The 25,883-nt window shown below is 35.6% G+C and overlaps 1 protein-coding gene across 1 annotated transcript in view; it reads right to left on the bottom strand.

Annotated features, from left to right (window-relative positions):
- LOC129245172 (atrial natriuretic peptide receptor 1) overlaps positions 1–25,883 on the bottom strand; it is a 46,864-nt gene that overhangs the window by 13,504 nt on the left and 7,477 nt on the right. Inside the window, exons 4-8 of the mRNA XM_054883193.1 lie at positions 22,414–22,488; positions 5,089–5,365; positions 877–986; positions 609–794; positions 190–446 (exon numbers count right to left, since the gene is read on the bottom strand). Of these exons, the coding sequence (XP_054739168.1) occupies positions 190–446; positions 609–794; positions 877–986; positions 5,089–5,365; positions 22,414–22,488 (905 nt within the window). The remainder of the gene's footprint in view (positions 1–189; positions 447–608; positions 795–876; positions 987–5,088; positions 5,366–22,413; positions 22,489–25,883) is intronic.

Below are 25,883 nucleotides of genomic sequence, written 5' to 3' on the forward strand. Positions count from 1 at the left end.
TCAAGGCAAAAGGTGGTCATATCAAGCAAAAGTAAATTGATTCTTAATTTTGTATTATTTTCACACATTTTTTACTTTGAATTGAATAAAAGTAATTTTCCAAACTAAATTTATGGCCTTTTTAGTTAATTACACTTCGAGTGCCGGACCCTGTATACATATAGCACATAAATACACTTTTTCACCTACCGATGCAGTCCATAATAATGTGCCACCACCTCAAATTTTCCATTTATCGGATCCAAATCTGAAATGGAGTAATCAGCATCACGGTCACCATTGTCGTCTATGCGCACATGACCGGTTATGCCATGGAAATTGCGATTCCACATGCGGCGTGTTATAGCCATGCCATCACGGATATTTCCCCCTTCGGTAAGAGTTTCATTGAAGGCCATGCCGAGCAAGTAGACGCCATCATAGAAAGCGCCAATAAAAAAATTTACCTCAAGAAATTGGAAAAAACGAAGAAAATTTTTAATAAAATAACTTTGGAAATAAAAAATTACTACGAAAAATTATTTAAATTTATGCCGTTAAGCGATGGCAAATGATAAAATATACTTATAAATAAAAAAATACTTAATGCACTAAAAATAGATACGCACTTCTTCACCTTCGCTGAAGGTGTAATTATACGTTTTAGCCATTGCGCGCACTTTATCTGCAAACCCTTGATATTGTGGATTTGTTGGTTGGAGCAGAGAAACGCGCAGTAATGCTTCATATGCCTTGCGTGCATGGCTATCAAGTGCATCACCCATTTCCCAGTCGTGATCACCCCAATAGGAGCTCTACAGAAGCGGCGGTATGGAAGCAAAAAAGAAAAAGATAAGTGAAATCTAAGGGACATCAAAAGGTATAGTAAAGTGATACCTGAAATATCTCCACATCCAGGAATACCCAATCGCCGTTCGTCATGCCCAATGTATAAGCGGCGAGCATAAATTTGCGCACTAAAATGCCACGCAACGATAAAATTACCACTAAAATTAAAAACAAAACATAAACTTAAATTTAAATTTTTTTTCTGATATGTATTTACAAATATTTATTTGAAGACAATTTGTAATTGTAGTAATACAGAGATGAGCATAGAGAAATATGTATGTAGGAATTTATTTCTGTCACAGCCATGGTGAAAAGATTTGTAGAAGTGTGCTCTTTAACAGACCGTTACTCGACTCTGAGCGAATTTGACAAAATCACCTGATGGGCTGATGAACGGGGGAAGAACAAAAAATCCGAGATTATGTTGGTGATATACGAAAAAAATTCAACACAATGTCATTCGTTGCCGTCTGAACAACGACTGATTGGACGAGTGTGTGAATACATGTACGATGATCGTGCAGAATTCGGCTGACGAATCTCCTTTGTGACGTGGCAGCCGAAGTTCGCCTCACAATTTTCTTTTTCGTCATAATTAAAGAGTGAACCTTTAAATCTACTATCCTTGAATAGGTTAGGTTAGGCTTTTGTGGCAGTCGGCTTAGAGTAGCCACACTCACTTAGATCATGTAGGTCCGTTGTGATACCACTGTGTAACACAGGAACCTTAATATTAGTGTTCATGGAGCCAATTAGACTCTCTTATGAAGCGTAGGATAGGTTTTATCCTAACACCGGATAGTTCCGTAAGAGAGTCAAAATGATATTTTCCAAATAACCTTGCTCTACTCTTAGCTAAGGCTGGGAAGTTATAAAGACAGTGTTCTACTGTTTCTTCCTCTTCCTCGTCTCTACAACTTCTGCGAAAATATTCCTAGCCTAAAATAGTGCCTACCTAACAGACAATGACTGGTGACCCAAGCCACGACCTTCAAGATGTTCTCTCTTGAGAGGTTAAGCAACTCTTCTGATCTGCTCTTATCTATTTGCGGCCAAATTAACCTGGCTGAAACACACGTATTTTCTTCTCTTCATGACCTTTTGGCCTCCTGGAGAATATTATTTTTATCCTTAATTTGCTATTTGCCATAGGGATTTCAATGTTGCCTCTGTTTTCAAGAAGTGGAAGATTAGCACCCTTTCTGGCTAGCTCATCGGTCCTGCAATTTCCTTCAATATCTCTATGTCCCGGAACCCATATACGGCTGACCTTGAAGACAGTGCTAATTTACAGCTGCTTGACATTCCTGAGCAACCTTTGATCTTAGTAGAACTGCCTCCATTGATTTGATGGCCGCCTGGCTATCTGAGAAGATATTTATCGTAGTTCTTGTGTGTGTATCCTTCGATACAGATTTCCTTAACTTATCGGGGGCTGCTGTACCACAACCGAGGTATCACTTTTAAGTCAAGCTTTATATAGCCATTCCAAAAAATTTTAACACAAAGTGGTGATTTTCTGCAACATGATCTTCGATTTCGTAAAAATTTTGCACATGAGCTAAATGTATGCCCCCATATCAAATTTAGAAAGAGCTTAAGTTTCTTGGGTAATTACTTACTTTAAATTCAATCAATTCTTTTTTTGGTTGAGTTATAACTTCCGAAGCTTTTGAGGCTGTACCTCGAAAAATATTTTATTTTAAAAGTCATTTGTGAATATTTTTAATTCTCATAATTTAGCTGAAAAACTGTTGGGAATATGGAAAGAAATTTTGAAAATTAAAAAATGTAGTATTTTAAAAAAATATTGTAAGGACAAAACTATAAAGATAATCTAACTAAAATACTGTCTGACTTGGAATCCCATTTATGCAAATCGGGTTAGCAAATGTTGATTTGATTTTTGATTTTTGCCACCTTCACTGTGAAAAATATAAAAATATCAAAATTTGCTTAAGTCCATTTCCGTCAGATTGAGCTCGGACTTAGGCCATATACAAAATTTGAGTAAAATTAGCTACGTACAATTTGGAATGGTTGTATATGCATAAGTACATAATTATGAGGTTAGATATTCCTTTAAACCATTTAATGTTCTTTACAAAGACCAATATTATCTTTAAGTCAACAATCGAGGCCTACTTTATGGTGGCCAAAAATGAAGTTCTATGATGACAAAGCGTGTTTCTGCTTACTGTTACAGATCGTTTCTTTTTCATCATCATTTTTGCAGTTTTTACTGCATCTACGGAAAGGTACGCGCAGTCATTCTGTATGCTTGCTTTTTAAGGGGACCCGGTGGTCTAGAAATTTCAAAAAATCGATTTTTTGTATTTTTCGATATTTCGAAAGTATAGTATCTTAAGAATATACTGTGAATGCGAAAATTCCCAATATTATAGCTTCTACAGCCCATTATTTAGGTAGAGAGCAGTCCGCGCGCTCCTGTACCTCAAACTTTAAACTTCTTTCCCTCTATGCCGCTGCGATTTGAGATCCAAGTAAAAAAATATAAACTTTGCTTCCACTGTTCTTTTCTATAATTTAAGAAGTTTTCTGACAAAATATGTTCATACAAAAAATTAATACCTGTTTACTCCAGAACTTGGATTTTGTAATGGCTCTGGTATTGATACAACTTGACGAGCTGGGCAGGGTATTAGCTTCATAGTTGTTATAGTTTTTTTTAACACCATAACCTGTTGAAGAGGCTTTTCGCAGCCTTCAGCCGCACTTTGCAGTTAAGGCCTACTGATAACCAAGCGGAGGCTATAATAACTGCAATAACTTCTCCTAAGGTAGAGTCAACGAAAATATTCCAAGCCGCTGTTGCCAGAACCTCTCTTCGCCTTAATCCATTTCTAAGGTCTAATTATGAGTAACCGACAATATTCAGTAATTAAGCGCTGCAAGAAGCCATGGAATCTGTACAGATTGACCTCTTCTTCCAACCATGGCATAATATTTCTTGTCCCTAGCACACTTCATCAGTTTAAGGCATGACTTTCGCCGCTGGTAAGTGGTGTCAAAGTGAATTAAGAGGCATGCATCTCCCTTGCAGAAGCATTGGATCCAGTTTTTATAACTGAAATACCAAAACAACAATTTTACCTTTCGCGGTCACCGTACCGGTCGATATCAGAAACATTTGTAATAATAACTCGTAACATCTGCAAGTAGGCGTTCGTTAATGCCAACAAATAATCCATCATTTAAAAATTGAGAGAGCAAAGTGATGCAAAAGAGACGCTCATTTTGTGTTGGAAAATTTTAGCCAGCAAAATTATCTATCACGAAATGTACAAAAGATCATGAGGTCGAAGTGCAAACCTTCAATAAATCTAAATCTAATCCATTACGAAAACATATGACATATCTTTTATAAAAAAAAATTTTTTGTGGTATCTGATATTTTTCATTTTGGCCCTTGCGAGGGTTTGAAATTCGCAGTTTAAAATCAGAAACAATTAAATGGAAAATTTATCAACAAAAATCGTGAGTATGTAAAGTAATAGGTGACGCAACATTAGTCATGCAATTTTGTTTTTGAATAAGCATTTTAGTAACTAAAAGAAATATTTTGAGTAATGGAAATATTTATTTTGTCCTTTACGCACTCCATTGCTTGTCTGTTTGTATCCTGCAGTCTAGTTCCCAAGCGTCAAATATGATTGACGTAAGATGCCATTTGCAAAAATTATAAATTTTCCGATAGGGTGCTTAATTCTGTGTTGAAATTGAAATTTGAAAAGGTCGAGCCAAGGAGCACCAAAAGATTTGGGGACTCCTAAAACACTCAGGCTAAAAACCGCATTGCATTTAAAGCTCTGGAAAGAGGGTAGATAGTCAAGGAGGTAAGGAGAAAAGTATCAGCAAAAGAGATAGGAAAGAATAGAGACAGAGATAGAGATAGTTAGTCCTGTGAGAATTTTCCAGATTCTTTGGCAAATATGTAAATATCCTCCAGTTTTAGAAAACGAATATTACTCATTCTCACGACATCGGAACCCAAACTCGTATTGCCTATTTAAGTTATTTTTTTTTTGGAAAACAAAAAAATTTGTTTGTAAACAAACTCGGCTGGTATGTCCGTTTCAACCGGTTTTTGCAAGTGATGACGAATTTTCCGTTCGATAACTTTTTGCTATTTCTAATCTTCGACATTTTGAGACGTACGCAGAAAGGTTTAAATTAAAATAAATATATTAATATAATATAAATAATTGGTTATTTTACTCTCATACACATACTCACCTCTTGCATACATGCTCGCATCCTTCAAATAGTTCTCATATGGTTCCTGCTCATTACCATTCAGCTCACGTACAAAACTAAGCAAACCTTCTTGCCGCAGTCCATACTCCAGATTCTTGCCAACGGTCAGCGAGAAAAGATCCGAGCGGTCAATAATCAACGCCACATGTTTCCAATTGAATTGACGAAATATACTCGCAAAAACCAATTTGAGACGACACTGACAATATGACATGCGTGTAAGTGTTGGATACTTGCTTTTATCCTTAAACATGCCCTGAAATTCGGAGATAAAAAAATGTCCGCATTATTCATTCCGAATTGAGCAAGGAATAAAACAGGCAAAAATATACAAATTATTTGTCTTGTATTGAATATATTGAATACCAGTTAATATCTAATATTTGTATTCCATTGTTAAGCCTTTGTTATTTGAAAATTTAAACGAAAAAATGTATCATACATATAGAGTGGAGTTAATGTTGGTAGGTTGGTAGTAAAGTTTCTCGAAGAATGGTAAACAGCATTAACATCTTAACACACTGTGCGTCAAATTGTTCAAATATGAATGGCACTAATATTTCCATAGTCATTTATATACGAGGTGTGTGACTCAAAAAGTAGGTTGATTTAAAATTTCACGGGCAACGTAAAGCCGGTTTTCGAGTTTTTGTTTTGTTTTGTGGGTACGTTTCTACACCCTGTTGCAAAGTTATAAGAACGCCACTATTTTTTTAAAACAATATAGTTCAAACTACAAGAATAACTATGGCCCTTATTATGAGCAACATTCGATCTTCGACTGTAGTCGAAAGTGCTGATCGAACGAATTTTCATTTGGTATTATGGTGCTCATTCGTTGAAGAATAGGACTATTGTGAATTTCGATCGCTCGACGCATTTACAATAGATAATTTTTTCTCAGCTGATACAGCAAATCAAAATAAAAGAACAACCGATTGTGTTGAAATTCTTTGCTAACAACATTTTTAAAAGTTAAAAAAAGGATTTTTTGTGAAAATGAGTGCAACGGAGTTGTGGTTCCACGATTCATCGGACGATGAAAGATTAGTGGAACTAGCTAGAAGTAGTAAACAGTCGAGGGGCGCATCCAACCCCTAGAAATGGCTTCCACTGAGTAGTTTAGTTTTCAAAATGTGTTGACGTACTTAATATTACAGAAATTTGCTTACAGATTTTTAAAGAACTTTAGATTATCTAAAGAGGCGTTTGTGAACCTACTGTCCAGTACAGAAAACCAGTTGCAGCAGTGCACCCGAGCCAAATCCATTCCAAATATGTTAAAGCTAGCCACAGTTCTGCGATTTTGTGCTCAGGGATCGTACCAATTGAGTATTGGTAATGAAGGTATGCTAGGACTTGCTCAACCCACTGTGTAGGATGATGCTGAAGATATTGAAGTGGAGCCAAATAACGGAGAAGTAGAAAACATAAGAAATGAAATTTTGAGAATATTATAGAAAAATCTAAAAAGTATTAAATAGAAACCCTTACGCCACAGTTTCTGTTTTATTGTTGTTATAAATTTTCTGTATTCAATTATTCGTCATTCGAAAAAAATATGTATTTCAGTTCCTCTACGTATTTCAGCCCATACCTGCCAAGGGAAAATAAAAATGTATTTCTATAAACATCACAAAAAAAAACCATTATTAAGCTTAATCCATTTTGCTGCCGTTCTCACTGGTGGTCACAAGCAATTCAGCTCCGTTGTAAATTCCTCCCATTTTTTTGCTGCTTGAATTTTGGTGCAAATACATTTTGCGAATTGTGGATTCTCTTTTCTAATTGTTGTTGGGTATTCACGACTTTCGACCTGCATAAAATTAACAAAATTAGTATATATTTATTATTTGGTTACTATAAAACCATAAATAATCGCAAACAACTTACATTTTAACAAGTTTACCCACAATACGCAACACAATCGAAAGCAAAATTGCATTCGACTCTAAATTCGGTATTCAACGAAAATTTCGACAGGGCTGCGCCGCTCATAATACCAAATTGACATTCGATTTTCGATCTTCGACAACCAACGAATATAACGCAAAGTTTCAAACTTCGTACAAAATTTTTTAAATGTCTTCAAAACTTTCAACTTTTTAAACACAATTTTTCAGGGTATGCAGTTTTTTAGCCCACTTAATAACAAGTGCAAAGCGGCCGCCGTAGCCGAATGGGTTTGTGCGTGACTACCATTCGGAATTCCAAGAGAACGTAGGTTCGAATCTCGGTGAAACACGAAAATGAAGAAAAGGTTTTTTCTACTAGCGGTCGTCCCTCGGCAGGCAATGGCAAATCTCCGAGTGTATTTCTGCCATGAAAAAGTTCCTCACAAAAAATAACTGCCGTTCGGAGTCGGCTTGAAACTGTGGGTCCCTCCATTTTTGGAACAACATCCTGACGCACGCCACAAATAGGAGAATGGGCTCGGCCAAACACCCAAGAAGGGTATATGCGCCAATTATATATAGGTACATATATATATAAAGTGCAAGTTTGTAGTGATTACAAAATATCATTGATTTTTGAAAAAATAAAAAATTCGCTCATGCACTTTGTGTGGAAGAAAAGGCCTCGTACTCTCGAGTCAACCTTCGCAATCACCTTATTTGACTTCTTGCGGCTTTTTCTTATTCCCAAAATAGAAAATAACTATCAAAAGAGGGAGATTTGCTACAAATGTGGAGATGAAGTGCGGTCAGAAATTAATTCCAGTATTATATCTGAGAGCGATGGCTTTGAAGTGAGCAAAATATAAGTAGGTATTGGTAAATAAATAAATATTTTCGAGATAAATAAAAAATAAACTTAGTTTTTGAACACACCTCGCCTGTGTGACAGTTAAATGTCATGCAATTCCAAAATGAAAGGGATAAACGCTAAAAAAAAACACTTTTTTCATGAATTTATTGTAGCGAAACGGTTCAAGTCAGTTTATTAAAAGTTGTTGCATATTATAAAGTAACATTTCAAGAATATTTGATAAAATTTTCATGTAAAAATATTGCAAAATGAGCGAATGAGAGCACATTTACGTAGACGTCTTTTCAAAAATACATTTTGCAGTAGTCAGCATATCTCAGCGTAGAATCATCTGAAATCAAAAAAATCGAATAATTTAGTTAAAGTATGAGTTAAACTTCCCCCCAACGTTTATTTTGACGATTTATTTTCATTTTCAGCCATTTGGTAGTCGTTTGAAGTAAAAAGTGATTTTTGACGAAAAAATGCCGCCATTTTGTAGGTGTAAAACCACCCTCAAAAGGATCGGTTGAGTAGTTTTCAAATGCCAATGACTACGCACTTTAAAAAAAAATGGTTCGAGAAAACCGCGTTTAAAGTTTTAAGTTATGAAAATGTCAAGAAAATACTTTTTTCTCTCTACTTACACGGAGTCGTCGATTCCAGCACCATAGAGTATGTTTCCACTAGCTTTGTCATATTCTTCAGCATCTTTTTTAGCAAGTCTACGAGCTATCCTGCTCTCCTTAGTCTGTTGGTGGCATTTTTGGTCAGATCTTTCGATGCGAGTTTGGTCCACTCTTCTCGCATATTCGTGAGCGCTTGGCCCAATGCTAATCCCCATGTCATACATAAACTGCAGCAAAGCACCTGTGCCTTCATTAAAGGTGCATGCAGCTACCAGAGCTGCCAGTTGAACGATACTTGTACTTCCAGAGAGTTTTTTCGGAGCAATCCTCCATATAAGCTGATTTAAACTCTCGTTAGTGTTTTGAGTAAAACCACCCAGGCATCTCTCTAAAAGTTCGTCTTTACTCAAATCTATGTATATTGGTTTTATTGCGTTCAAAACATCTTCTAGCAGTGGGGTGTATTCATGTTTAAATGGTTTTCCTTCGGCCAAAGCCTTTTGATAACCACACCAAGAATCCGCTCCGGCCGGACATTTGTCATGTTGCGGATTTTCATCTGTTGATTGCTGATGGTAGTAAGTGGCCCAGATAGCGGTTTTCATTTTTTCTACGGAATCACAGTTGTTCCTAATCGCCAATCCGTAATAACGGCTTAAATTATCAATAACTTTAGCCGTTAGTTTGCCTTTACCCCCAAGCATTTTACTACTTCTTTTCTTTCCAGCGTTTTTACCTGTTTTTACCTCTTTTTCCTCAACTGTTTTGTTTACAATATCGCGTAAACGCGCTCCCATCCGCTTCTGGACGTGGCCAACGCACTCTTTTTTATTAATTGTAAAATTTTCACCATAAGGTTTCGCTTTCACTAAGTTACCGTAGGATTTAGTGTCATCGTCGCCGATGTAATTTTCGATTTTCGCTTCGTAAAGTTCTTCTGAACGAGAAAACATCTCAATTAGTGCAGCTGTTTCCATGTTACCTGAAGGTCCCGTATGATTAGCTTGGCATTCGTTGTTTTCAACATGCTCTTCGTGCCAACTTTCGAATTCACAAGTATTTAATTTGTTTTGCCATAGTTTGCAAAGGTTGCAATACAGACTACTCACAAAAATATCAATTACTTTGCCAGTCCAATAGCCGATCATTGATGTTACGCCGAATAATGAGCTAAATCCTTGCTTCATCCAAGTTCCGTCTCCGGAAACAGTCAAGTTGTCAGATTGTGTATTCTTAAAAGTTGCACGTTTTTCTTCTTGAGCTGCAAAATAAAGGAACTGTGCAGCAGTGGTTTTTACGCTGTCACAAATTTTTTGCATAGCTTCCAAGTAACTTGGTTTGGATAAAAAATTGCATGTTAGATCCATAAGACCACAGAACTTATTACATCCAGCTTGTCCGATATCTAATGATCGCATAACGAAAATAAATCGACTATTTATCTCGTATGATCGTCCAATTTTTTCGCACGTGGGCACATAGCGTGGCGAACACGAATCACACTTCAATTGGATTTCAAAACCAAGTCCTTCTTTCTTACAACACTTGAAAGAGAGATCTTTGCCGCACTGTTTACACTGAACTAGCGTAGATAATGTATTAAATACCAACAAAAAATCTATGATTCGGTAATGTTTTTCAGTGTCTTCCGGTACGCTATTAATTGTGTTAACTTTGATTTTTTTCGCCGACGCACCGCTAGTGTCTAAGTCACCCTCCTGTTTTTTATTCGGATTCGGTCGTTTTTTTGGTCTGTCTAAACGAATTCCTTTACGTTGATCTTTTCTAGTTACTTTAGATAATCTCGGCATTTTAATAAAACTATTTACAAAAATCTACAATACTAAAGAAAAGTAACAGCGTCGCAACCGTTCAAGTCAGCGTCGCACGACAAACTGATGCTACTCTCTGCTCCCTTTGAGATTTACAGTTGTTATATAGGTATAATACATAGTTTGAAGCATCAGCAGCTGTTATTGAATACAAAAGAATGTACTAGAAATATTTTTGGAGCAATAGACAGATACAAAAGTATACCTGAGTCCGTACGCAGGAATACGTTTGTAACGGACTACGCGCGCAACTGCTGCGTCTCGGCAGATGTTTGAGGCGGCTCGGCTTTATGCTCTATAACTTAAAAAGTTTTGCTCGGATTGACTTAAAATTTTAACACGGTATTTTTGAAATGTTTTACTACAATAACATGCAAAAAAAAAATATCGATTTTTATGAAGCTAAAGAGTAGTGTGAAAATGGCTCTTCGGCACCGGCACCGAAACGAGTTCGTGTCCAGAAACCGGCCAAGAAGGTGTTGGCATCAGCTTGTTGGGATGCGAAAGAAATTTTGATTATGAATTACTGGTAAAATAATACATTTTGAATATTGTGAAAAAATAGCCAGTTTGCAAAAGAAAAAAATAACTTTTCATCAGGACAATGCACCGTGTCACAAGAGCATTTTGACAACGGCTAAAATCCATGAATTAAAGTTCAAATTATTAGAGCATTCACCGTATTCACCAGATTTGGCCCTTAGCGACTTCCATTTGTTTCCAAGCCTAAAAAAATTCATGCGTAAAAAGGTTTTTTCATCAAATGTTGAGATCATAACAGCTGTGGAAGCAAATTTTGCAGCCCTTCCAGATTCTCACTTCATGGATGGAATACATAAATTGGCATCTCGTTGGCACAAGTGTATTGATGCTCAGGAAGACTATACTGTATAATAAAGTGCTTTTCAAACCATAAAATTGAGTTTTCTTATGTAACAGCAAAACGTATTGAACAACCAAGTAACAAGAAAACACGTAATAAAGCCAGAAATAGAAGATTTTGATTTTAATCTTATAAATGGTTTTTTGGCAGATGTGGAAAAATGTTCCAATTTAGCAAGAATCTAATAAAGAGATTCAATTTTATCCAATATACTTTAATTTACAAAAAACCTTTAATTTACAAAATTTGCATACATTGGAAAAATGTTCGACATTTTTGTGAGTAATTCGGAAGACTTTGCCGCAAAAACATTTATGCACAATGTCAAAGCTTTAGAGGGCAAACATCAGATATCCATTTTGTTGTCAACTGTTCAATATAATTGGCACGCGGAAGGTGCTGAGTTGTTTAAGGCAATATGCGAAGGTCTTATCGATGATTTGCGCAAATTGTCAACGAAATCCAATGATCTCAAGAATAACCTAGCATTGCAAAATATTCAAATGGAAAAGGATAAGAGTATTTTGGAAAAACTGCGTGCTAAGCACATTACAGGCTCGAGTGCTTATATGAACAATACAAAACCAACTGAATTTGGTATACAACTTTTCCCGACTCAAGTCCAGCCGGTTTGGAAAGTAAATGGAAATGACTTCCATAATTATCTTACTTCCACGCGTTAAGCGTTTTAAAGTTTACTGCTTTCAAAATAATAAAAAATAACAGTTCTTTGGATTTATCTATTGATTTTCTAGGCCACGTTCTGCTGAAAGACATTAATATTGAAAAACCTAAATATAATATCTGCCTCTTGAGTATTTCAACCATCCAAAACATTAAAAACTTCTATTGAAGATGAAAGTGATAACGAAAATACCGCATAATAATATTAAAACATTTAACAATATTGTAACGCCTTTGCAATTTTAAAACAGAAATTATATACATAAATATTAATTTTGTTGGACTTGTACATTTTATAGACTAATAGCATACAAAATTATTTTCAATGTTAACGTCGTTTTTGTGTTCGAAAAGACTAGATTTTTTTATATGGAGAAAGTACCACCAGCAAACAAAAAATGGTCAAAAATTAATGCGATTTTTAAAGCACTTCAAACTTGCACTTTATACACTACACTTTATATAAAAACTGCTTACTTGAAATTTTAATAAAAATTCTGCTTAAAAAATTTAAAAATTTGTTAAATTATTTAAATTTTGTAACTTTCAATTTATATGGTTTTGGTTGCAGTAAAAACTAAAAGTTTAGCTTTGAAACCGTACGCACATCAGAAGATCCTTCCAGCTGAGGTACAAAATATGGATAATTTTTATTTAGATTTGATTAAACTTCTGCTTGCTTCATAGACAGACCCTTTCAGTACTTTTATACAAGGGAGCGAAAAATTAATCATCCAATTTTGATTTTGAACAACTTTTTTAATAAATAAATAAAAAAATCAGTGATGGAAATCTTTATTTCGACCCCTACACACACCATTGCTTGCCCGGTTGTACGCTGTAGCTGTCTAGTTCACAAGCGTCAAATATAAGTGATGTGCTACGTCATTTGCAAAAATTATAAATCTGCCGATACGGTGAATAATTTTGCGCCACCTTATATAAAATAAAAAAATCTAAATCTCGTGAATAACAGCTTAAAATCGGTCTATACGTAGAATTTATGAAAGGTAATATTTGGTGTTAATTATTATTTTTTTTTGTTTTTCCTGTGCAAACATCTAATGTGATTTTTAGACTTCTTAACTTTTGGGTCCGCCACTGCTTGTTCATACGTATAAGTATATACATAAGTAGATGTTTACTTAATGTTATGCATACATAAATAAGTATGTACATATGTATATATATGTAAATGCGTCGTATCCCTAATGTGGTATTTTTTATATCACACATTCATAAATATATACACTCGCATACATACAAAGTGTGTAAAAAGAGTAACTTTATGCGCGTAAAAAATTCACTCGTCAAGATATCGCTGCCTAGCTGACGGCTATTTCCTGCGACAGTCTAAGCTTCACAGCCGTTGTCTGTCATAACTGGCACTGAACTGAATTAAGCTTTTTCTGCTATAAGCTACTAGCCCAATGCCCGCACGTGCACACCCATATATACGAATACGTATGTATGTGTGAAATGTTATTATTTTGAATAGATTCACAAGGATTTACATGTTGTGCATATTTGAAGGGGTTTGCGCTTTTTAATTAACAGAAAAGCTCTGTATGTATGTACATATGCCTATAAATATTTTCAGATAAATTAAGTACAATGAAGAATTTTATTTCAAACTTTGAGCCTAATATTTAAGTTGTGTGTTTTGTGGTCATACAAATTGCTTAACTCGATCTCAAAAACTTCACCATGTGAATTCAACCTCTGCCCTTGAGATTAATTTTTTATGAATAGGAGCAGGCAAGTTAAACTATACCTATTGCTTATGCATAAAAATTAGCTTTGAATTTGAGGATGATACCGTGTGTAGAAGTGCATCAAAGTAGGAAACGTTTTTGACTCTGATTTGACGTGTTTCAAGCAGCTACCAACTTCCGGCATCGGATAGAAACTAAACTCTCGTTTAGGGTCAAACTAAAGTGGGATTGTGAACTCTGAGTCTACTTGCAGAGTCCACTAGTAGGTGTGACTAAAAGTGGTTATCTCTCTTAGAGCAAATGGTTCACTATGCACATACACTTTTGTTAGGTTTTGGCCGAGCCCTCCTTCTTTTTGTGGCGCGGGTCTTGATGATGTTTCACAAATGGGGGGACCTGCAGTTTTAAGCCGACTCCGAGCGGCAAATTCTTTTTTATGACAATCTTTTTAATGTTAGAAATACACTCGGATGTTTTCCATTGCCTGTCAATGGGAGACCGCTATTAGAAGAAACGTTTAGCATTAACCTACTTAGTAATGACGTCATTGCGACCCAGCGAAGAATTTATATTGCCAACTAGTGTTACATTGGATTGAGTAGGCAATTGAACAAAGCCGCTCTTTCTTGATGAATATACAATATAAACAACAACCATCTGTCCTTTGGAGACGGTATACATTTGTAGGTCCCTTTATTTGTAGAACAACAGGAAGGCGCGCAAGACAAATTGAAGGGGAGCACCTTATTTTAGTCGAACACTTAACAAAAGATATAATTACTTATATTCTGATATAATCGGCGCCGGTTAATGCAAGGAAAAAACGCGCGCTTTACTGAGAACGTCGAAAATTGTTGAAGCGGTTACTGAGGCAATGAGGAAAAAGTTTGTATACGAGGTGTGTTCAAAAAGTATCGCGAATTTTGTGCTTTTCCAAAAACTATTTATTTATTCATTAATATCTATTTTGTCCCCTTCAAAGTGATCCCTATGAGATATTACGCACTTGTGGCAACATTTTTTCCAATCTGCGAAGCACTTCAAAAAATCATTTTTTTTTTATCTTGTTCAACTCCTCCTTCGATGCCGTCTTTATCTCGTCAATCGTAGCGTAGCGTGGGGGCCAGATCTAGGGAATATGGTGGCTGTGGCATCATTAGTGTGTTGTTTTTGGCCAAAAAGTCGCGCTCAAGCAACGATGTGTGAGCAGGGGCGTTATCGTGATGCAAGAGCCAATTTTAGTTCTTCCACAAATCCGGACGTTTCTAGCGGATTGCTTCGCGCGAATCGCACATAACTTGCAGGTAAAATTCCTTATTGACCGTTTTATTCTGTACCAAGAGCTCATGATGCCCCTGCAATCGAAAAAAACGGAAAGTAAAACTTTTACATTCGACCGAACTTGGCGCGCTTTTTTCGTTCTTTGTACGTTCGGCAGCTTCCATTGAGATGATTGAGCTTTTGTTTCCACGCCACAACCATAAACCCACGATTCGTCACCGGTTATGACCGTCTGGAGCAAATTTGGGTTGACGCGGACAGAGTCCAACATCTCCTTAGCAATGTTCATGCGATGCTGCTTTTGGTCGAAATTGAGCAGTTTTGGTACGAATTTTGCGGCGACCCGTCTCATGCCCAAATCATTAAAAAAATCGAATGGCACGAGCCAATCGATATGTCTAGGTCCTCAGCAACTTCTCTAACGGTGATTCGACGATTGGCCAATACCATTTTCTTCACTTCATCAATTTTTTCGTCTGTTGTTGAAGTGCTCAGGCGTCCAGCACGCTTTTCGTCGGTTCACATCTTCTCGGCCTTCTGAGAACATCTTGTACTACCGATAAACGTTGCTTTGGTCCAAAGTAGGTTCTCCGTTTGACACAGTCAACATTCGGAATGCATTCGCGCACTTAATTTCGTTTTTCACACAAAATCTGATACAGGTTCTTTGATCCATCTTTTTGAATAGGTAAAAATCAAAGGCGAGACGAAACACGTGCAAGCAAAGCAGCTGTCAACAATTAACTGAACATTCAAAATGGTCGAACCTGCAAAAATTCAAAATTCGCGATACTTTTTGAACACACCTCGCACTTCGAATTTTAAAAAAGTATCCGAGAAAGTAAATTACTAAGCCTAAAACTAAAAAGCATCATAATTATTTAATGTTATAAGTTGAACAGAAAGATTGTTATCTCCAAAATTCCGTTTTCAAATAAAGTCGAAATCAGTCAAGCCAAGGCATATTGAACAGGTACTAATAGCAGTAGACCAATTGATTTAATTTGATCTATTCTTTTGTTATAAAGTTTTGCCTAAATTATTTTAAACTGTTAATTTTTGTTCATAGATTTGGACATCTAGGGACCGAAAGCAAAATCAAAATATATTGTTCTTGTTGTTTTTGCTCTACTGCTATTACCTGTTCAATGTGCCCTGAGGCAAATCAGTTTAAAAATATAAAACCGTCAAGTGTGTCTCTCCAAATTACAAAAGCACAAATAAATTGTTTTTGTTTTTTTTGAATTTTCTTTTATGTTAGTGCATTAGTCAAATATGACTGACGATAATGACGTGGAAGCTTTTATGGTACTAAACTTACCGGTTTAATGTAACAAGATGCGATTATAAGATTTCAAAAGCTTTGTATTATTATTATATTCAAAAATTTAAAAACATCCATTTCGTCACACTGCTAGGCATAGCCGAGACGGTGGCAGTTGCTACCCCATTCAACACAATAAAAACATCCATTGCGTCACACTACTATAGTTTAGCCGAAAGAAGATGGAAGCAATTAACTGCATGTACTACAACAAGAAAAACATGGCCGTCGTACAACATCCAGAGGACGAATTACCTGTTAGGAAGCTCTCACTCAAACAATTCACGTATTACTGGCACTTACAGGTCACTGGAAGGTAGGAAATCATGCAACCAGACTCGACCTTCCTTTCAATTTCATCTGCAGAAGCTGTCAGATGGAGGGGGTGAAATAAAGTCTTTTCCACTATTTATGCGAATGTCCAGGTTCAGCCAGAACAAAACTTCGATCTTTCGGTAAACCTTTCCTCAGACATAGAGATAAAAAATTGCTATTATATCTGGATCTCACGAAATGGATCTGACTTAAGAAAAAACAAAAACGACATCACACAGAAACAGTGATAATAAAAGGGCGCTACTCGCTAATTAAGATTACACAGTGAAGATTTTTTTTAGTACACTACTGTTATAGTAAATTTAATTTTGCGTCGAATGAGCTATATTTGACTGTAATTGAATTAAAATCAATAGAGTTGTGTGAGTTTTAAGATTTTATTTTTTTTTTTTACTAATTTGGTATGTAGGTATAACTTACGCTAAATGGGAATAAGGACATAAGAGTACACTGTACTGCATACAACAGAACTGGTTAGAACTTACGAAAATATCTGACATATTATAGCACATTTTTTTTTCAATAGAAATATGAAAAAGCTCCCAAGTGTACCAAAGTTCAGAATGTACATTGATTAACAAAAGAAGTTTGTTATTATAATTTAACCTTATTAAAACGTCAAAGTTTTATTGTTTGTTTCACTGAAATTCAAGAGATATAAATCAAAACGTTGCCAGAAAAGTCGAATTTCTCAATATTCTCCGATGATGTGGCATCATCAGCCTTATCATAAACCAGCTGATTGTTATTTTTGTAAAACGGACGTAAACGGTCATCATTGTAAAACTCGAAAGCACATAAAGTATGCTGATGTTGCAACTGTTAAGAACCCCGTAGTCTTGGACGATATGATTGACTCAACTGCAGGTCATGAACTGAAGGAAGTTCAACTCATTGCTGATGATGATCAAACTGATAACAATAAACCTGATGATGAAGAGTACTTTCCGTCTGGTTCTAAGTCTTCAGAACGACACATTGTATCAAATTCAGATTTTCAGGATCTTTCTCGTGATTTACTTCTATCGGGAAGACAATCTGAAACGCTCGCTTCTCGATTTAAACAATGGAATTTAGTTGATGACGACTTAAGATGAATGATGATGATCGAATTTCTTACAGAGAAGTATTCAAAACTGATGAAGAGAATGATAAATGTACCGTACCATACTAAACTCCAAAGGGCCGTTTCCAATAAGTTTGGAACCAGTTCCGTTGTGTACTGCACCGTATCGCACCGTACCATACCGTACAGTGCTGTACTGCACAATACTCCAATAAATATTATGTGTTTATAATGACACTTGTTATCATTTTCATGCTTCGAAACGCATACCAAATCTCGTAGTAAAAAAAAAGAAAAAATCTTAAAACCCACACAACTCTATTAATTAAAATTCAATTACAGTCAAATATAGCTCATTCGACGCAAAATTAAATTTACTATAACAGTAGTGTACTAAAAAGAATCCTAAATATCGGATAATATCGTAAAAATTATGTCAAAGTCGAAAAAATAGAGAAAAAATAAAAAAATTCCAAATACTTCCGTCTACAGTCTTGTCAGTTGTCATTTCAGAAAAATTGTCAACACACTGTCAAAAAGGCTTGTTTTTGTTCTTTCGAACTAAAAAAGCAAAATCGAAATCGGATGGAAATTGGCGAAGTTAGGAGTTATTCTTCACATGAACCTACTGAAAAACGGTTTTATGGCCATAAAATGAGATTTTGGGGGTGTATTGGGAATTTCTCCTATACCATTTTTCTTAGTTTTACTATACCTACAAGTTGAACTAGGTCTCCATAAAAGTATAATTTCACTGTCGCACAGTGTTATTTAAGTACAAATATTCAGCAACCGCAACAACAACAACAACAGCAACATGTCTCAGACATATACAGGTTGCGCCATCTTTTATGTTGGTATGAAAACATTGCATAACTTAAAAAAAACTACTGATTTGTATAAGTGAGGTATTTTTATTTGGTTTGGTTATTTACAATTTATTAAAACTTTTTTTAATACAATATCAATCAAGTGGGCAACTGTATTAGCAATCAAACTGCGATCTTTTTTCTGCGTGTGTCATCACCTTATCAAGCATTTTTTGAAATTGTACCGACTCCGAATGGCAGATATTTTTATGAGGAGCTTTTTCATGTCAGAAATACACTCGGAAAAACTTGTTTTCTTCATTTTGGTGTTTCGCCGAGATTCGAGCCTACGTTCTCTCTGAATTCCGAATGGTAGTCACGCACTAACCCAATCGGCTACGGCGGCTGATGTCAGTAATGGCTTAAGAAAATACGAAATTTCGAAAACTTCAAATTGAAAAGGTCGCAAATGGAAATCCCAAAATTTGCGTCAATTGCAAAAGCTCCAGAACGACTTGACCGATTTTAATATTTTTTTCTTTCCTTTGTTCATCCCAATATGGATACGCAATGGAAAAAATGCACATGAAAAATAAAATTCGATAAAATGGATTTAGGTTGCCCTTGGTCTGTAAAGTCCCACATTGTGTGCCAATCATCGGACCACATTGCTAAGCTTGAGCTTTCTCTATGCACCTGCAGACTTTTTACTACGATTTTTGTAAAGCCATTGAGTCAACAGGCATCTGTCAGTTGGCTCCTGTCAAAATTTAAGCGTGCTGCGTCAGTTAGTTTGTGTTTCATAGCAACCTTTATCAGACTACCCAGTAATTCACAGTCGACCACAAACGCAATCGTGTAACAACTTCACAGGAAGGTTTGGCGTTGTTTAATCGCAATATGGAGGAGTTTTTGCGCCGTTTTGTAACCGTGGACGAAACATGGATCCATCACCACACACCAGAGACCAAATAACAGTCGAAACAGTGGGTTTCTAAGGGTGAATCGGCTTAATAAGCACACGAAATTCAGTTTTTTCCATTTTCTCCTCAAATTACTGGCTAGTCTGATAAAGGTAGCTGTAAAACACAAACTAACTTACGCAGCACGTTTAAATTTTGACAGGAGTCAACTGACAGATGCTTGTTGACAGGAGCAGTATTTCGTTTTCAGTAAAGAGGTCAGAAATACAAAAAGTCACAGACTTATTGGCCCGCCCTCGTATATACAGGGTGGCTGATGAATTTTGCTACATTAAGAAACTCAAATAACTTTTTTTTTAGTGTATGGAATTCAATTTTTTTTTCAAGTTGAAGGTCATTAAATTTTATTAAATGTAGCTTAACTAGTTTTAAGAATAATTGAATTTAAATGCCCCCATGCTCGTTGACACAAGTGCGGCAAAAGTCAGGTGCAGTAAGGTCAGGCGACTTGGGGGGCCAACGAAATTCGGAGTTTCTTGAAATCAGTTTATTGGGAAATTTTCGTCGCAACTCTGTCATAACAGTCTGGGCTATGAGAGACGTTGCCCCATCTTGTTGAAACCACACAGAGTTTAAAGGAATTCTCTTTCGGCGTAGTTCTGGATAGAACAATTCTTTCAGCATTTTCAAATAACGGTCTCCAGTAACCGTAACTGTGTGACCATTTTTTTCAAAAAAATAAGGCCCGACAATACAGCGTGAAGAAACCGCACACCACACTGTCACGCGAAGAGGATGCAATTCCGTCTCATGGAGTATCTGTGGGTTAGAAGTACTCCATATTCGACAATTTTGTTTGCTCACAGTGCCGTTTAAATCGAAATGGGCCTCATCAGACATGAAAAGGCAGTTTAACATGTTTTGGTCTTCTTCCACCATTTGCAGGATCTTCTGGCAAAATTCCAAGCGAATCGGCAAGTCTGCTGCATTCAGTTTGTTAACCATTTGAATTTTGTAGGGAAATAAGTCTAAATCTTTGTGCATTATTGTTTGCAAAGACTGTCGGCTGACACCAAGTTGAGCAGATAAGCTTCTTGTTGAAACCCTTGGATTGCTTTGTATAGCTGCAGGTACAGCAGCGATCGTTTCCTCCGTCCGAACTGGTGGGTTTCGATGATAAGGCCTTCTTGCGACTGTTCCTTGCTCAGCAAAATTATTCACCAGTCTCATTATGGTCCATCTGCTCGGGGGATCGCCGCCAAACATCCGCCTGTACTCTCTCTGTACCAAAACTACGGACTCCAGTGCGTGACAGCGGCGGACTATCCAAATTCTTGTTTGCGTGTCCCAGTTATCCATTTTAATAAATTTTAAAGATCAATCTGCAAATTAAAACAAAAATGGAACAGATAACTTAAAAAGAAAGAAAGTTGTTTAATTTTTTTTTGGTAGCGGCTTTCATCAGCCACCCTGTATAAAAGAAAACCAAAAAAAAAATCAAATACAATACGCTTTGTATTACATACATTTGTTTATTCATACACACGCAGATATGACATGTTTATGTGAGTGTCTATTTATAAAAAAGTAGCATGTGGCATTCGTCACAATTACCTCTTGTCCTAGAAGCAAAAAGTAATTAATTAAAAAATACTTAAAGCCTCAGTCTGACCACGAAATAAAACTAATTAGTTAATTCCAACAAATGCCAAAGTCCTCGGTGCAACCACTTTAAATACAGGAAATTACAGCCTTAAGTTGGCTATTAGTGACTTAAGTAATGTAAGTAGAAGTTGACATTTCTAAGGTAATGGAATAACACTTCCCATGCACGAGTAGATGCGTGTGGTCGGTTCACTTTTCTTTTGATTTCTTTAATCACACGCGCGCATACAAGTTCACGATTTCCCGTTACTCATTTAAAATACACCAAAAAAAAAAATCCCAAATGGCAAGTAACCTTTTTTTGCCACATGCTCCCTCTCACTTTTTTCTTCTCCCCTTCTTCCTTTATTTCAAACAAATTGCAAAATGTTAATGTCAACGAAGTTGCTGTAGGTGGCCTTCTTAGTTGGTAGCTACTGCTTGAATAGTAGTGGTGTTAGCTGACTGCTGGTGACTGACACTGACCATGACAATGACAGCAATTGCCATTAGATTACCCAACATAGCGGCAACCCAGCATGTGCCTGCACTCCAGTAACCGCTGGGAATTCGCGGCAGCAGAGTGAAAAAAAATCAAAGGCGATTAATGAAATCTTGAGTATATTTATATGTGTACTTGTACTTGTAATTGCATACGTATAAAAATGTGTGATGCGCTGTTTAAAAAAAGGACTGCCGCTTTGCCTGTAGGCATTCATAAAATAAAGACTGTAAGTTATAATATTCCACAAATTATTCAAATACATATATCTACATCTCATAAAATACAGTCTCAGAATATGTACACAGGTACGCTAATAACTATGCAGAAGATGCACCGATTCGCACGGCGTTTTTCGTATTCAGAAGCTAATCTATCCTGAAAGAACATAAATTTCACAAAATTATGAAAGAAGCATGTCATGGACTAATCTGTGTTAAAAATCATAAAGTTAATTTTCAAACTGCAACAAATCAAAAATAACTCAACCGATTTGAAAACTATTTACGTGCAATAAAAATTTTAAATATTCACAATCACTCTACTTGAATTAAACTTATCAATTATTTCCTATTACTATTGAAATTTGGGAAACAAAAGGAAGATTTTTTTTTTCGTTTTTGAAATTGCTGGTGTTCGCTGGGTGCCAAACTTCACTAAGTAGGTTAAGGGGGAATAGCAGTCGAAGCAAAGATGGGAAATGCATGTTTTCTAATTTCTATATCTGCTGATTTATTATTGTGTGGCTCACTACTCTTTCGTATGCACTTTACATGCCGGGTGTTTACTAGTAAATATTAAAATCATAAAAGGTTTGCATTTCTACTAATTTTCTACTTTATTTGAAGCTCTAAGAATTTTCATCAGTAGAACCAAACTTCTATTGCCATATTGCGTATTGTTGTGCTTATAAATAGGATGAACTCACCGTACTTTCGTTTTTCCATTTGTGAATTTTACCCAGTATACCAGATGTAACCGTTAATTCATCATCAGAAGGTGGCTAGATGAGAAGAAATTAAATATTTTTTATTAAAATTTCAATTTTTGCTGTCTATTATTTTTTTTTTTTGTTTAAATAAATTTATTACTATTTTTTTACTTATAAGGGCATTTTTTAGATTTCTGGGATATCTAGATTCCTGAAAGTCGCCTACAGTCGCCGAATTCAAACCTGAATGGAACTGGAATTATAAAATTCAAAACGGCGTATACTATATTACATACAAATGTAATTAGCCACTGTTTGGTCTACAATCGCCAATCTAAATACGTTTCTTCCTTGTTTTTCCTGTTTCGTTCTTCTCCCTCTGATTTCCCTTTGACCTAATTTGATTGCTTGCCTAAGTGAGCCCCTCTCGTAGGCAACCATTTATCTTAACCTGAGCTAATTCATTCTCGTTCAAAAACTGTGTAAATCTAAGCTTCAAACATTGTGCAAATTAATAAAAAAAATTGAAATATTTTTTAACAAACTTCAAACTTTTTAGTTAGATTTTTGGAAAAATTTCGAGTCTTCAATTTTATAGCCCATTAAATTTCGGTGTAATACAATGCAAGTTTCTCAAATGTCGCCTCAAAAATCGCTTCGGCTTTTGATTATTATTTTTTGTTTTGCTAACATTGTAGTACATTTCGTTCAAATAACGATGCTCTGCATTTTTTATACCTATAGAAAGAAACACTCAGCACCGCCAGCGAACTAAAATTGTCAAAAATCAAAGCAATTTTCAGCCACTTCTGGCTAGCACTTTTTCTTCTTCTTGATTGGCCGAGTTCTAGCTAACACCTTATTATACCATTCATTAGGCTATAAAATCGCATACTCAAAGTTTTAGTAAAGATTCTGGTTTTGATTAAAATATATAATTTTCTTTCATTTCGCACAAAGTTTCAAGTTTTTGTTTTTATATGATTTTTTGTAGGGGAATAAATAACATTTTCATGAAAAAATTATTAAAATTAAATAGGAAATAAAACAATTGTCAAAATATGTCAATGAATTATTGTACTAAAGTTATTGAACACCGTGAATATAAAAAGTTTCGAAAGCTCTGACTCGATTTCAAAACAATTTATTATTTATCAACGAATTTTCACCAAACCAGCGACTAAGCAAAACTTTAGACGGTAATTTTTCCAAATTTGAAAAAAAAATTCTACGAATCGGGTTGTATTTATGCTACGCAACCGTGCTGCTAAATTACTTTCTTTTTTATTCCTTTTTCTGCATGCTGCCTGTTTAGCACATTTTGTGTTACTCATACGCCCTGTAGTTTCTCGAGATAGTTCTGTAGTAATGTTATACGCTTCCATGCGATTTTCATTTTCTAATAATTTTTAGTTTTAAATAAAATTTGGTATTGGTATTTGGTATTTGGTATTAATTAAATACTTCTAAGATTTTTCCTTACTGGGAAGAGCTAAATCCAAAATATTTCATTAAGTCATCAGACTCAAGAGATGCGTAGACTATTTTACGGCATGGAAATTAAAGCAAATTAATTGACTATGAATTATGCGCTATTAAAGTGCGTAATTAATTCAACAAAAAAGACACTTTCTTTTCCCGACGAATATAAAATGTTGATTTATTATTTTTTCTTTTTATTTTTATTTTTTTATATGATAATTCCGAATGTCGAAAGTTTCTGGAATTTAATTGAGAATATACTTAGCCTACCCTGGAAATAATTGGATATTTAGATAATCTGCCAGTGATTCAGGGAAACTTTCTATTAGAAAAATTATATTGAATACTTGAAATAGAAAGAAGTAATCAATACTAGTATCACTTGGAGTTACTCACCAGTAACTACAGGGTGGGCCATGTAAAATTTGCTTTTTGAATCAGCTATAAAAAAAACGAATCAAATATAAAAAAAAGAATCAATATTTTTTCAAACTTTTTTTTTTATTTTGAAGATTGAATATTGTCATTTAATAAATCAATAAAAAATACTATCGTTCAAATGACTGCCACGACTGCCTTTACAGTAGGCCATTCGATCAACCCAATTTTTAAGCACATTTTCTATTGTTTGGGCTCCAATTTCATGAATGGCAACTTCGATTTCGTGTTTTAAAGCATCAATCGTCTCTGGATGATTCGCATAGCATTTATCCTTAGAGGCTCCCCACAAAAACTAGTCCAACGCACTTAAATCACAGCTCCGAGGCGGCCAATTGAAATCGGAATTTCGGCTGATTATTCGGTTTTCAAAAACGGTAGCCAAAAGTTCCAGTGTAACTTTGGCAGTGTGACAAGTTGCACGGTCCTGTTAAAACCAAATGTCGTCCAAGTCATCCTCTTCAATTTTTGGAAACAATTCATTGAGCGTGTCACGGTAACGCTCGCTATTTACTATAACCGCGGCTCCTCGCTCATTTTCGAAAAAAAAATGGCCCGATGATGCCGCCAGACCAAAAACCGCACCAAACAGTGACTCGTTGTGGATGCATTTGCTTCTCTACAGTAACGTGTGGATTTTCTGAGCCCCAAATCCAACAATATTGCTTATTGACGTAGCCACCGATATGAAAATCAGAAAAGAAGACTAACCACTTTGGAAATAGGTTTTCAATATTTCCCAGTTTTGTTCAAGCGTATAGCGTCCCATTTCGTAATTGTCAAACCGTTAAGTAAATTATGAACACATTTGACATGTCATTTGTGTTACCATTCTCAAAAAAATAGGTGGTTCAAAAAGCAAACGCTATATGCCCCACCCTGTAAGTACACAAAGTAGCGCAAAATTAATCATCAATTTTGTTTTTGATTAACTTTATTATTAAACACCAAATATTATTTTGAGCGATGGAAATCTTTATTTTGACCTTTACCATTGCTCCATTGCTTGTCCGGTTGTATGCTGCAGCTGTCTAGTTTACAAGCGTCAAATATGATTGACGTACGACGCCATTTGCACAATTAATAAATCTTCAAGATAGGGATTATTTTTGCACCAGCTTGTGCAATAGAGACTAGCTTTCCTTTGGCCAGTTATTTTTTATTTTGTGAAAAAACTTTTCCTCGCGCTGTTACAACTTATTTGAAACCCAATTTTTCTTTGGTATATCAAGGGAAAACAAAAATCTAATAACAGCACTTTAACATAAAGATATTCACAAATCACAAGGCATTTTTCCAAGCGATTATGCAAGTATGGAATTTAGTACAACGCGGGTTCGAGTTTCGGAGGAAGCTGCGTAATATTTTCTCCCAAATCTGATAGGATAGGTCTAATTTTAAGAAAGAATTTCTTCGTCATTGACTTCTTGTGCAACTATCAATCGTGAGTTCGAAAACGGCCTTTTTTTTAAAGTATATTTTTCGTAAATACTCATACTATACTTCTCAGAATTGTAATAAATTCCAGTTGGGAGTTTACCTGAATG

Source organism: Anastrepha obliqua, chromosome 4 (genome assembly GCF_027943255.1).
Source record: "Anastrepha obliqua isolate idAnaObli1 chromosome 4, idAnaObli1_1.0, whole genome shotgun sequence".
Lineage (NCBI taxonomy): Eukaryota > Metazoa > Arthropoda > Insecta > Diptera > Tephritidae > Anastrepha > Anastrepha obliqua.